The sequence below is a fragment of the Anolis carolinensis genome, chromosome 3, assembly GCF_035594765.1.
Source record: "Anolis carolinensis isolate JA03-04 chromosome 3, rAnoCar3.1.pri, whole genome shotgun sequence".
Classification (NCBI taxonomy): domain Eukaryota; kingdom Metazoa; phylum Chordata; class Lepidosauria; order Squamata; family Dactyloidae; genus Anolis; species Anolis carolinensis.
Window position 1 is genome coordinate 154226615 of NC_085843.1, and position 14640 is coordinate 154241254.

At 41.7% G+C, this 14640-nt stretch overlaps 1 protein-coding gene across 1 annotated transcript in view; it reads right to left on the reverse strand.

The window, feature by feature from the left end:
* Positions 1-14640, reverse strand: part of olfm4 (olfactomedin 4) — a 45070-nt gene that overhangs the window by 10777 nt on the left and 19653 nt on the right. Inside the window, exon 5 of the mRNA XM_003218641.4 lies at positions 12839-12989. Coding sequence (XP_003218689.2) covers positions 12839-12989 — 151 coding nt within the window. The remainder of the gene's footprint in view (positions 1-12838; positions 12990-14640) is intronic.

Sequence of the window (14640 nt, forward strand, 5' to 3'; positions counted from 1 at the left end):
ATTATGAAATACACAGATCATCAATACAGGAGCCGCGGTGGCGCAATGGGTTAAACCCTTGTGCTGGCTGGACTGTTGACCTGAAGGCTGGCAGTTCGAATTTGCAAGATGGGGTGAGCTCCTGTCTGTTAGCTCTAGCTCCCCATACAGGGACATGAGAGAAGCCCCTCATAGGATGGTCCCCTGGGCAACGTCTTTGAAGACGGCCAATTCACGCACACCAGAAGCGACTTTTCTCAATTCACCTCTGACGCGATAAATAAATACACATATATGAGGAATGCCCCATGCACAATGGAATAGAAGTCTGCATGGAGGTAGCTAGGTAAAATAAGCAGTGATTTGTAAACAACTCCCTGTTGCAATAACTAAGGCATAAATATATTACAATATGATTGTCACATAGTAAGTGGAAACCTGACCCCCTTTTCAAATTTTCATTATGTTTATTTATACATGACTGTGGCCTCGGTGTGGTTTGTACCATAGGCCAGGGTTTTCTTTACATTGAGTTGTGTTTGAAAATATAAAAATTACCTATTTCAGTTACTTTTAAATGCAAGAAAATCATAGTTGCTTTTGCCAAAAAATTATACCCACACAAAAAATCCAAAAATCTACAGACCCACAAAGAAAATCCAACATATGCTACAGTCAGTGAAGGACAAGAGGGATCCTCTCTCCTCTGCATGAGTCTACCGGATACCATGCAACTGTGGACAAGTATACATAGGGACCACCAAACGCAGCACCCAAACAAGAGTCAAAGAACATAAAAGGCACTGCAGACTAATTCAACCAGAAAAATCAGCCATAGCAGAGTACTTGATGAACCAGCCTGGACACAGGATATTATTTGAGAACACAGAAATGCTGGACCACTCCAACAACTATCATGTCAGACTACACAGAGAAGCCATTGAAATCCATAAGCATGTGGACAACTTCAACAGAAAGGAAGAAACCATGAAAATGAACAAAATCTGGCTACCAGTATTAAAAAAAAACCTCTAAAATCAAAACAGTAGATGGGAACCAACACTCTGAGGGCAGAGGGCAGCTAATGACTGAACAAAGGATGCCCCCAGGCAAGAGACAAAACCTTTCCAATGCTAATTAGGGTGATAAACTGAAACATTAATGCTGGCTTCCCAGTGACAAAGGACTCTTGCCACACCCTGGACTCTACACAGATATATATTCTTTTCTTTCCTTACTTAGTTTATCCATACCTCACAACCTCTGAGGATGCCTGCCATAGATGTGGGCGAAACGTCAGGAGAGAATACTTCTGGAACATGGCCACACAGCCCGAAAGACATACAACAACCCAATGAATTATACCTATTACTATCCACATTTTTGCCCTGTAAATGTAAATAACTGCCTTTAAAAAAAATAACTTGGCGAGAACTTGTTTCTATCCTACACAAAGCCTACGTAGTCCCCTAAATATACTGAAGAATGTTCTCCTTTCCTTGTCTATAACTCAAAGGGAACCAGGGTATATCGCACCTTCCCATGGTATGCAAGTATTCAAGTAATTGGGGAAATATCAGCATGGTTGTTACATTTTCCGAGATCATTAAAAATACATTTTACTCAGTCACATACCAGGTATGTCTATACAGTAATAATGACGATTTTTATTCATACCCTGCCCTTTCCCCAAAACTAGGACTCAAACTGGCTTTCAAATTAATATGATTACATATGATATATTCAAGCCACAAAACAACAAAAATCCCCCAAATCACTTTGTAAATAGTGTTACCCCCCACCCAAAAAACATGGCAATTTCCAACTATTTTTCTGTAGCTGGATGAGCTTCAAGGATGTCAGCTGTAGAAACATCCAAAGGACACCCAAACATCTCTGATGCCTATTGCAGTACATCCAAGAAGATAGCTAGATTTCTCCCCATTCTTTTCCCTGCTCTACGCAAGCATCAAAATTTACAAGGTGCAAGGGACTGTGCTACTTATAAGGTGAGTTTTTTGGATGGTAATATATGAAGACACAGCTATGGAGCCATTGTCATATGATAGATATATAGCTCTCAGTGTAAGGTTTTGTCTATACTTAAAACAATTTAACACATGCACTTAAAAAAATAAGAGAGGAGTTAAAGTTAAATTTCAAATAATACTATGCCTTTTCAAAGCCCATAAAACCTGTCTGAATTAAAACTGGAAAGACAGCAAGGAGGGAGCTATTCCAGCCTTCTTAGAAAGGGAGTTCTAGAGCCATGGAGACACCACCAAGAAGGCTTTGTCTTCACCAACATGGCCATACAGCCCAAAACACTCACAGCAATCCAATAATGAGAATGGTTTGGATAAAGTTAAAAGTAAAGGTTTTCCCCTGACATTAAGTCTAGCCATGTCCGACTCTCAATTTCTAAGCTGAAGAACCGGCATTGTCCGTAGACACGTCCAAGGTCATGTGGCTGGCATGACTGCATGGAGTGCCGTTACCTTCCTGCTGGAGCAGTACCTATTGATCTACTCATATTTACATGTTTTCAAACTGCTGGGTTGGCATAAGCTGGGGCTAACAGCGAGAGCTTACCCTGCTCCCCGGATTCGAACCGCTGACCTTTCAAGACAGAAAGTTCAGCAGCTCAGTAGTTCGGTTTAACCTGCTGCACCACCAGGGGCTCCATGGTTTAAATACACCTATTTTAAAAAAGAAGTCTCAAAATGCATATGAATTTGGGTATAAATCACTTTCCCTCACGTGTGACAACCCACAAGATCTTAGTGTGCAAAGATCTTTTGGCAGGAAGCCTGCTTTCAATGGGGAGAATCCCTATACAGTCTGTACCTCTGCACCACCATCCCACCATCTTCATCTGCAAGGCAGAAAATATTATTCCAATACAGATGTGGGATAATTCCTGAAGCACACCACCTGAACATGTGCAACTCATGAATAAGAATGAATGCAATAGGAATAGAATTTCCCCTTTGCTATAATCAGGGACCATCTTCACGATGTTCCTTTTTATTAAGAAGATAACACCAATAATCCGTTTGTGGCATTATTACCATCATATTTATACTATATTTCCAGAAGTATTCCATGGAGATATGCAGGTCAGATACATACTTAGCACTGTTCTAAAGTGAATTAATTGTGCAGACAAGGCAAATGATTATTAGGGGCAAGGGAAGATGCATGAAACCAGTGAAAATGTCAATGAATTGCCAAAACATTCTAACAGAAAATGAGACTACATTTCGGTATCTGCCAAATGTTTTTTCTCTCTCCGAAGGAGTTCTTAGCTAGAAATGTGTAGGCAAAATGGAGGGCATATTTTGCTTTAACGTTCTACTGCAAAGTAGGCTAATCCATTCTATTGAGCACAGCCACAAGAGAAGCTTTACAAGAGTGCATCTCATGAGGTGACTTTCGAAAGCTCTGCTGTAGCCGTTAACTTTATATATTCTCATTAGATTCATAAATGGAGACAGCTCTGGGATTTCCTAGGCACTCTTCACGCCCACCACAAAATATTCAGGAAAGAAAGAGGGGGGAAAGAAAAGCACTGGAAACAGGACAAAAAATATCCCCAGTTTAATACAAACATTATAAATATAATATGAACCCAAAGCAAATGGAAGCCAAATGGGCTGGCAGCAATACAGGTGCATCGAAGGCTGCTGGGAGAATGCACTTAACTGTCTCCGCACCTGCTTTAATGGGTATAATGGGGGAGCAGTACCACTTTCCAAAGTAAGTCCCTTAGGAATTGAGGCACAAGACCTCCCCCTGTCTTCCTGTATTTCCACTGAAAAGAAATATTAATTCAGTAGTGATTTCCCAGAGAGGTTTTCAATAATAAAAGAATCAAACATGCTATCATTATTTCATGGAGGCATCATGTTGCAACACTACTATGGCTGCTTTGTGTATTGCATATTCTTTGAATTACTTCCTATCTAGCACCAAAGTTGTGCAGGGGGATACAGCAAAACAATGGCAGTAAGTGGTAGGATGGTTCACATGAGCACTTCCCCATGCTAGGATTATACAGAAGGACGCCAAGTTATACTGAGGATAAGCTCCAACATTATATTCTTTGAAGCAGGAGATGATAAAACTGTGGGCTTCTGGACAGAAACTCTAATAATCCCCCACCTTTAAGATTACACTGGCTAGTGTAGGCATGGGCAAACTAAGGCCCATGGGCCGGATGTGGCCCCCTTGGCACCTACCTCAGGCCCTCCTCATTTTTCCTGTCCTCTCAGCATAAGAACGTGGTGGCATAAGGACAGTGAAGGAAGGCACGCAGCTGAAAGCCCACTGGAGCAGTCTCAGTCACTGCATGTCTCGCCCTTCTCCTGCATAAGGACAGTGTGAGTGGTCCCATCCTAATGCTGGGAGGAGGGCCCGAGGAAGGCACACAGTAGCTGAGAGCTCTTCTGAGTGCTCGTTGCCATCGCCTGTCTTGCCCTCCTCCCGGTATAATGCTGAGAGGACAGCCTAAAGATCAGGGGAGAAGGATCAGGAAGGAAGATCGAGGCAGTTGCTGCATGTCTCGTTTTCCTCCTGACATAAGGATGATGATGATGATGATGATGATGATGATGATGATGATGATGATGATGATATTGCCCAGGAGCAAGCCATCAGAACAAATGCAATTAAGGCCAAGATCGAAAAATCAGCTGATGACACAAAATGCAGACTGTGCAAGGAAACCAATGAAACCATTGATCATATCCTCAGCTGCTGTAAGAAAATCACACAGACAGACTACAAACAGAGGCACAACTGTGTGGCCCAAATGATTCATTGGAACATATGCCTCAAGTACCACCTTCCAGCAGTAAAGAACTGGTGGGATCACAAACCTGCAAAAGTATTGGAAAATGAGCACGCAAAGATACTGTGGGACTTCAGAATCCAGACTGACAAAGTTCTGGAACACAACACACCAGACATCACAGTTGTGGGGGAAAAAAGGTTTGGATCATTGATATCACCATCCCAGGTGACAGTTGCATTGGTGAAAAACAACAGGAAAAACTCAGCCGCTATCAGGACCTCAAGATTGAACTTCAAAGACTCTGGCAGAAACCAGTGCAGGTGGTCCCGGTGGTGATCAGCACATTGGGTGCCATGCCAAAAGATCTCACCCAGTATTTGGAAACAATAGATATTGACAAAATTACGATCTGCCAACTGCAAAAGGCCACCCTACTGGGATCTGCGCGCATCATCTGAAAATACATCACACAGTCCTAGACACTTGGGAAGTGTTCGACTTGTGATTTTGTGATACAAAATCCAGCATATCTACTCAAGGTGAGCAGCCCCATCCTTATGCCAGGAAGAAAACCTGAGGATGACCCGAACCCTGCCCTGCCTCCTCCGGGCCCCACTCTCTCCCAGGCTTTCTCCCTCCTGGGCCCATCCCATCCAGCACATGCTCGGCCACCCTTCCTCCCGGCCCGGCCCTCTCAGTTTGTCCCACAATGTGGCCCCAAGGCAAAAAAGTTTGCCCATGCCTGGGCTAGTGGCTACTAGTGTTAATGAGAACACAGCCCGAATCTATCTGAAATGTCAAAGTTGCCCAAATCTGTTATGATTAAAATGCTTCTACACATGTCTACATTCAAATGCATAGGCAACTACTCTATTGTATACAGGTTGAGTTTATCTACATGACGAGGGAATCTAATCACATGTGTTTCTTTTCATCTATGTTAGCACACATAAATAACCCATCTCATGCCATTCAAACACATAAGGTCTGGGAAAGTATTTCCAATGAAGGCAGGAGGTGCCATAAAGAAGAAAAAACCTAACCTTGCACAAAAAATAATAGCAGGCAGTTAGAATAACTTCTCCAATTTGTTTGCTGCAAGGAAATATCTTCTAGCTGTCTATTCCATCAAATGTCAGAAAGCAGCTGAGGTATATAACTGGTGGGTGGGGCAATTCTTGACATTAAGGGCTATGTTGGGAGAGATGTTATTTTTTTGTAAAAGCAACTCATTCTGCAACTCATTGCAATGTCCTCTAAAAAGGAACTCAGCCCCATTAAGACTGTACATTTTTTTCTTGTGCCAATGTTTCTTTACCCCCAAAGGAACATATTAGAGGTAACACCGCTATCTGTAATGCATTACTGTCAAATTCTGGTTGAGGACCAAGTGGGAAGAACCCTGGGTGCCGGATGGAGGACTTATTTTTTCCAACCAAACCGGGGAGGGGGGAAACCATGCCATTTCAAAACCTCTCAGTAGATTGTTACTTCAAATGTCTGGTAAAGGAATCTTTGCAACCCGTTGAATGAGGATGAAGAGGGAGAACGGATTTTTTTCAAAGAGGTAGAGAGAGACAAAGAAAAAAAGGCATGGCAGAAAAAGACAGCGGGAAGAAGGTTTGCCTTTTTGTTCATTTTGCTCTGGCCCTTTTGCTGCCAAAAGCAAAAAGATTCCTCACCCCAGTGGAACTGGGTTTCCTGTTTCCCTTGTAAAGAAAGCAAAGCTTTTTTATATTTCATAGATTTCGTCATCTGCATTGTTTGTTTTGTTCTCGCGTGCAAGAACAAAAATATTCAAAACCTTCCCCACTCCCACTGTGCAAGATAATAAGAGATTTTTATGTTTCTGATCATTTTTCACATTTGGGGATGGGTTTTTTTGGTACATATGCACAATTGTTAACGCAAGGAAACATTTTCTTTCAAAAATGTGGGTCTTTTGTCTGAATTATTTTTTTCACAAAACAATCCCAGAAATGAAACAACAATCAGCTTTGCAGTACAGTAGGTATTTTGATATTTTCCCCATGTGCTGTCTTGATACGTTGAGGCACCCTTGCTTATTACGGCTGAGAACCTTTCCTAGGATTCTATGTATATGTACATGGATTGCAAAATCGTCTTGTTTTCAAACTGACTTCCTATTACAGCCAAATGAGATGTAAATGCTAGTAGTAATGCAGCTGTTATTGCTTTTTCCCATTAGTGGCAACCTTGGAACTATCACACTTCAGGAAAGGAGTAGTAGTGGGATGTTCTTCCCATTCTCCCATAGCTGTTTTTCTGTTCAATGTTATCCCTTCAGATACATTTTCTTTTTCAGATGCATTTTGATTATTCACTAGCTTGAAGGCCTGGGTTATTTGCAAAGGACCTTGTTTGTTTTTTGATGTTAGAAGATCCGTCATTGGTGGGGTTCAGAGGGCTCAAGGAATATAAGTGAACTATAACTCCCAGAGTTAAAGGTCAATCACCCCCAAAGTCCACCAGTATTCCCTGTTGGCCATGTTGAATTTGGTGCCAAGTTTAGTCCAGATCTGTCATCAGATGGGTTCAGTGTTCTCTGAATACGGTGAACTCTAACTCCTGGATGTCAAGGTATGTCAACCCTGCTAGTATGCAAATGTGACCATGTTGGGTCTGTGTGGCAAGTTAGTTCCAGGACCATCATTGGTGCAGTTCAGAGTGACCATAGATCGCAGGTAAACTATACATCCCAGTCCCTACAACTCCTATAAATCAAGATGAATTCTCCCCAAACCTCTCCAGTATGTTCAGTTTCTGGTCAATTCCTCTGTTTGCTGTGTGTCATAGGAAAGGATAGGAAATGGTTAAGGGAGAGGCAGTGGGAGGAAATAGAAATGCAAATAGAAAGAGAAAGGAACACTGCGATGTGCACACTGTAACCTGCAGTGTCCTTGGAGAGAGTGATGGTGGGAAAAAGGTTTTCACCTGACATTAAGTCCAGTCATGTCTGACTCTTGGGGTTGGTGCTCATCTCCATTTCTAAGCTGAAGAGCCGGCGTTGTCTGTAGACACCTCCAAGGTCATGTGGCCAGCATGACTGCATGGAGCGCCGTTACCTTCCCGCCAGAGCAGTACCTATTGATCTACTCACATTGGCATGTTTTCGAACTGCTAGGTTGGCAGGAGCTGGGGCTAACAGCGGCCGCTCATTCCGCTCCCGGGATTTGAACCTGGGACCTTTCGATCTGCAAGTTCAGCAGCTCAGCGCTTTAATACACTGTGCCACCACCAGGATGGTGCGAACTATAGCCTGTTTGTGGAGGCTGGATTTTCACTTTTATTATGTGTGCGGATGTCTATCTAGATATCACTACAAACAACAATTAACTGAGGTAGAGTAATTTTGAAAGGGAAAGAGGCTAGTGAGGAAAGTGCTGAATCCCACCCTGATGCTCCATGTCTCTCCATTGGTGGGTGTAGTATAAATGGGATGACCTATCCACTTTAAATTTTAATCTGAATTTTTAAATGAGCTACTCAAAAGTGATGAGCTTGTTTAAGGACAGGGTTTAGGACCCTGGATTGCTCCATTACAGTTCAGAAGCCTAACGTAGATTCACAGTCCCCCAGAAATGGAAGGCAATAGCTGTGCCTACAGGTCTCTTCCATCCAAAATGGCAGCCTTCTAAAGTGCTTTTCATTAACCTACCTGGGCCACCTCACACACATTTGCATTTAACATATAGTTCATGAAAGAGACCTGACATCTCTCCCTGTTTCTCGTCTTGTCCCCTCCCCCACTTCATTCCTGATACTAATACTAAAGTTTAAGTACTTTCAAAACGGAAGGAGATACTTCAGACAGAATCAAAGGTCTCTTTTGGCACACTGTCACCCACAATAAATCAAAAGGTAGCTTTCAAGTGTATTTTCAAACTCTTTAAGTATTCTAGAAAGAGTTCAATGCCCTTTAAACCCTTTAAAGGTTTAGAGGTGTTGTTTCTGGTCTTGTGGATTTTTAATGCTTTTTTTTTTCTTCCCCACCTGACCTGACAGACAAAAGGTTTCTCATCTTCCAGACAGAAAATATAGCAGCTGCTACCAAGACAAGAAAGTTCAAAAAGGTATTAGGAAAAAAAGGAAACTTCATTTTCTGCTGCTATTTACCTAGACTCCCAGAAGGCTTTTGACAATCAGCTCTTGCAAACTACACAACTGTAGTACTACAACACAACTTTTAATTCATATGGCTGCATCTTATGTAATCCTGGGATTTGTAGTTTAGTGAGGCACTAGAGAAGCTCTCTAATCATTCTAAATATCCTTCTATGAATTGTACACCTCAGGATTCTATAGAATGTTGTCATGGCAGCTGAAGTGAAATCATAGTGATATAACAGTGTAGTGTGAAAGGGCGATTTCTTAAAAGCCTTTTGCAAGTAAACAGTATTAACTGCCTCTGTGATAATGGGTTAGATCAGGGGTCCCCAAACTAAGGCCCGGGGGCCGGATGCGGCCCTCCAAGGTCATTTACCTGGCCCCCACCCTCAGTTTTATAATATAATATTTTTATATCAGTGTTAATAATATAATATATTGTATATACATATAATATTGATAATAATCTTATGTTATACAATATAATACTAATAGTAATACCATATAATAATATTAATTATATATTAGATATTATATAATAGTATAGTGGTATAGTTTAATATAGTAATATATAATATTGTGTTATGCTAATAATATAATATATTGTATGTATATACAGCTGCTCTGAGTCCCCTTCGAGGTGAGAAGGGTGGGATATAAATGTAGTAAATAAATGCAGTAAATAAATAATTAATTTTAGACTTAGGCTCGGCCAAAGTCTGACATGACTTGAAGGCACACAACAACAACAACAACAACAACAACAATCCTAATTAACTTGACTATCTCATTGGCCAGTAGCAGGCCCACACTTTCCATTGAAATCCTAATAGGTTTATGTTGGTTAAAATTGTTTTCATTTTTAAATATTGTATTTGTATTGTTCTTTCGTTGTTGTTGTTGCACTACAAATAAGACATGTGCAGAATGCACAGGAATTTGTTTGTATTTTTTTTCCAAATAATAATTCGGCCCCTCAACAGTCTGAAGGATTGTGGACCGGCCCTCTGCTTAAAAAGTTTGGGGACCCCTGGGTTAGATAATGGGTTAAAGGAAGAGGAAGCAGAGAGTTACGACTTCATCAGATGGGCTGGTTTGCCCTTCATACACTGCTTTCACTATGGAGCCCATTACATGTTGTCTTTGGAGCAATATGGGAAGCCAGGCAGGGGACACTGCCCCCATGGGATGGGGCAAGCGGTGTGTTGGGCAATGTGGTGCATGGGGTGATGGGTTCTCCACGCGCCCCACCAGGACTCCATGGATTCACCACAATGCATACCGAATCTAATACTCCATCTGATAAGGTCCTAAGAATGAACTGACAATTATCTCAGTGGAGAAATAGGGGCCCTGTGTCTTGACCATGTAAACAGTGGTCAAGAAACAACAAACTCGCAGAACTTGGAGAATAAATAGCGATAATCCCTCGGTCACCTCCAAGATTTACATAAGGACAAGTGCATAAATTATCTAGAGCTCAGAATGAGCCGTGAGATGGCCAAATTCTCTGATGACCTGATTATCCAGTGTGATGAAAACAAAGAGAGGAGAGCAAGGAGAGCTCCAAAAGGATCTTTCTGAACTAGGGAGATGGGCATAAGAATGGTAAGCATGGCTTAATATAAGCAAGCATACTGCAGTGAAGGGAAGTCATAGGGAGGAAGGAGCAAGCTAATTTTCTGCTGCTCTGGAGACTAGGATGCAGAACAATGGCTTTAAACTACAGGAAAGGAGATTCCACCTGAACATCAGGAAGAACTTCCTCACTGCGAGAGCTGTTCAGCAGTGGAACTCTCTCCCCCAGACTGTGGTGGAGGCTCCTCCTTTGGAGGCTTTTATGGTGTTATTTTATTGTTGTTGACTGGGCTTGGCCCCATGGAAGCTGCCCCGAGTCCCTTCGGGGAGATGGGGCGGGGTATAAGTATTATTATTATTATTATTATTATTATTATTATTATTATTATTATTAGCAGCAGAGGCTGGATGGCCATCTGTTGGAGGTTGGACTGGATAGCCCATGAGGTCTCTTCCAATTCAACTATTCTATGATTCTATGATTCATTCCACACAGTGAGAGGGTCTGAATTTGTGTGGCAGACCACAAAATGGTTCTAGAGATATGATTGAAAGCGCTGGTCAAGACAAAGGGCCCCTATTTTTGGTACTTAACCCCTGAAGAGCTCTGCCTTTTCTAATTATTGGTAGCCATTCAAACCAGGCTTGTAGTATTCCTATATCCCTATCCATTACTTTTGTTTCTACCGTGTTTTGCAGCTCTATCCCTAGTGTATCCACACTACACAATTACAGTGGTTTCACCCCAGTTTAACTGTCACAGTCCCATCCTATAGGGTTCTGGCATTTGAAGTTTTGTAAGGAGCCCCCGGTGGCGCAGTGGATTAAACTGCTGAGCTGCTGAACTTGCTGGCCCAAAAGGACAGCAGTTCAAATCCGGAGATTGCAACTTAGGTAAAACATGTACAAGCCAAAAGACTGCCTCTTGGGGGCAAGGAGAGAAAGAGAGCATTGTGAAAAGAAAAGAGTTGAGAGTGGAGAAGAAGAAAGATGTGAATGGATTGGTGGGAGGGAGAGAAGCAATGAAGACTTGTAGCTTCCATGGCAGTGGGGCAATAAATCCGCTCCAGAAAAGGAACTATTCAATGTGCTGAACCTATTTGGATGGTACAGTTTAGTCACTTGATTGACACCTTCAAAGGATCCCCTGGTGGCGCAATAGGTTAAACTGCTGAGATGCTGTAATTGCTGACTGAAAGGTTCGAAACCAGGGAGCAGAGTGAGCTCCTGCTGTTAGCTCCATCTTCTGCCAACCTAGCAGTTCGAAAACATGCAAATTGAGTAGATCAATAGGTAGCGCTCTGGTGGGAAGGTAATGGTGCTCCATGCAGTCATGCCGGCCACATGACCTTGGAGGCGTCTATGGACAACGCCTGCTCTTCGGCTTAGAAATGGAGATGAGCACCCACAGAGTCGGACACAACTAGACTTAATGTCAGGGGAAAACCTTTACCTTTATCTACCTTAAGGGCCCTTCCACACAGCCATATAACCCAGAATATCAAAGCATAAAATCCCACAATATCTGCTTTGATCTGGGTTATCACACTTCCATATATTCCAGGTGAAAGCAGATAATGTGGGATTTGGGATTTTATTCAGCTTGTTTTGAAGGGGCCTGAGTTACTGTTTTTAACGTTACAGAGATTTTGAATTTCTCAAGGTTCAAAAAAGTACCTCAGAATAATGATTGTATGGAAAAAAAATAGAATAATAGTCACTCTATCTTTTGTCCTTCCCCACAAAAATCCTTTATGTCTTTCTTCCAAAATATAACTGGGGAAAAACTCAGCCAGCTTTGAGATCATTGAACAGGCTGAGAAATGTTCCTTGTCAATTCTGCACAGCCCTGGCACAAACTGAAGTCGCTTTTGTTTACTCAGCCTTTAGATGACATTTATATGTGATGATTTTTATATAACATGTGTAGCTGTTTTCTTCTGTTTGTTATACTATTTTGAAGGTTTGGGGGTGAATGCTTTTCTTTATAATACTGATGCTTTCCATAGTATAGCGAGATGCCTTGGAACACACTGCTTGGATGAAATGTGTGAATTAAATCTTTCAAAATAAAAAGAATCAGTTAAAGTCTCTTCAGTAACATCCTCCTCTTTTATATGCTTATTGTTTCATTCAGTTTGATAAAGTGTGGCAATGGCCACAGAATGCTATACTGGAAGCAGGGAAAATTAATAATGCTGGTCATCACTTGAGGATGAGTATAAATACATATTTAAAAAGCAAAGCAGTTATGAGGAAAAATTATCAGGACGAATGATAAACTATGTAGACTAAGAAAGAATAACAAAGAAATGGCTCTCTGCTATACAAGCATTTCCATTTAAAATAAGTGCTTACCGGGTGGAAAGTAATGGTTAGTGCTCTGGTTTCTGCTTGCTTCACAGTCCTGCAATTTCCTTTGTAGAGATGCAATTTCTCTGCGGACTGCAAGGATGTTATGTTTGTCGAGTGATTCCACTTCAGTCACCATAAGACTCAAATTCTTAATCTAGGCAAATAAAGTGGCACAAATGACTTTAGCTTACACGCATGTTCATTTAGAAAACTCATGTTTGCCATGTTTCTTTTCCCTTTATTAATGGCAAAAACATCAAGAGGAAAGGTGGAGTTTCTATGAATACATTTCCCTCCGCCACCAATTATGGGACAGATGTCGGGCAGATGCTACACTTCAGAGAAAAACATTTGGTTTTACAAGTGGTTGTTTTTGTTCCCAGTATGGTGCTATTTCTTTTAATTCCCTGGGATTTTTTTTTAATTGTGTGATTTCATTTCTTTCCTTGCTATAGTTACATTGTGAGATGACTTTAAAGGGTAGGCTCAACCACTCTCTTTCTGGTCTCTTTCTGTTTCTTTCTGGTCATTTATAATCTGCAGGCTGATCTCATTTCTGTCTCAATCTACTAATTCAAAAATGCACAAAATTGCAATTTGGAGTGTGGCTTTTAATTTAAAACATGCCCTGTGCCCATCTTCTTACTTCTCTATAGGTTCACTATCGTGGCCCATTTGTTTTTAAGGCCTTTGGAGTTGGTTAGCATCAGGGTTTGCCCTTTATTGATTTTTAAACTGTGAAACCACCTCTACCACGCTGAAGTTTTTCCCCTTGGCCCAGCTCCGTGTTTTTAGCCCTGTTTTTAACCATTTTATGCCATGCGCTGACTTTTATAACTGTTTATTGATGTTATGTTTTTATTGATGCAACATTGTTTTATTGCCAATCTTGTTTTATTGTTTTATTGTTGTTATTGTATTGTTGTCGGGCATGGCCCCATGTAAGCCGCTCCGAGTCCCTCCGGGGAGATGGGGCAGGATATAAAAATAAAGTTATTATAATATTATTATTATTCTATGAGGTGTGGCCCTCAGGTAGCAGTGGAAAGGGGAAGCGAACACACCACCTCTCATTGCCACTGCTTTTATTGATACAAGTCCAAGACAACCTTTTCTGCTTTGGAGAATGGCTACCATGAGCAGCTCTCCCTGACAATCTATTGGTTTTTGAATGTCTGGCTCCAAAGCCCTATGGTAGTGCTGAGATGGAAAATCACCCATGCCATGTGCACCAGTAATGTGCATACACGGGAGGGTTCACTTTCATACAGTGTATGTCAATGTGACCTCAACTCAAGGTACAGGTAGTACTTTTCTTCCTACCTCATGCAGTTGGGGCTCCTCTACTAGAAAGGACTACTAGAAAGAACTATCTTGCACATTTTCAGGAAGATCACATTAAAGCTATAGGGCCGGGCTGTGGCGCAGGCTGGAGAGCAGCCTGCTGCAATAAATCACTCTGACCATGAGGTCATGAGTTCGAGGCCAGCCCGTGGCGGGGTGAGCACCCATCAATTAAAAATAAAAAATAGCCCCTGCTCGTTGCTGACCTAGCAACTCGAAAGATGGTTGCATCTATCAAGTAGGAAATAAGGTACCACTTATAAAAGTGGGGAGGCAAGTTTAACTAATTTACGACATTGGAATGAGGAAGTGCTGTTACGACATTGGAATGATGAAGCAACTGCTCCCCCCTGTGGCCAGAATCGAACATCCCCTCAGGAGAAGGTTAAATTGCCTCTGCGTTTGTCTGTCTCTGTCTCGGTTCGATGTGTTTATGGGCATTGAATGTTTGCCCTATATGT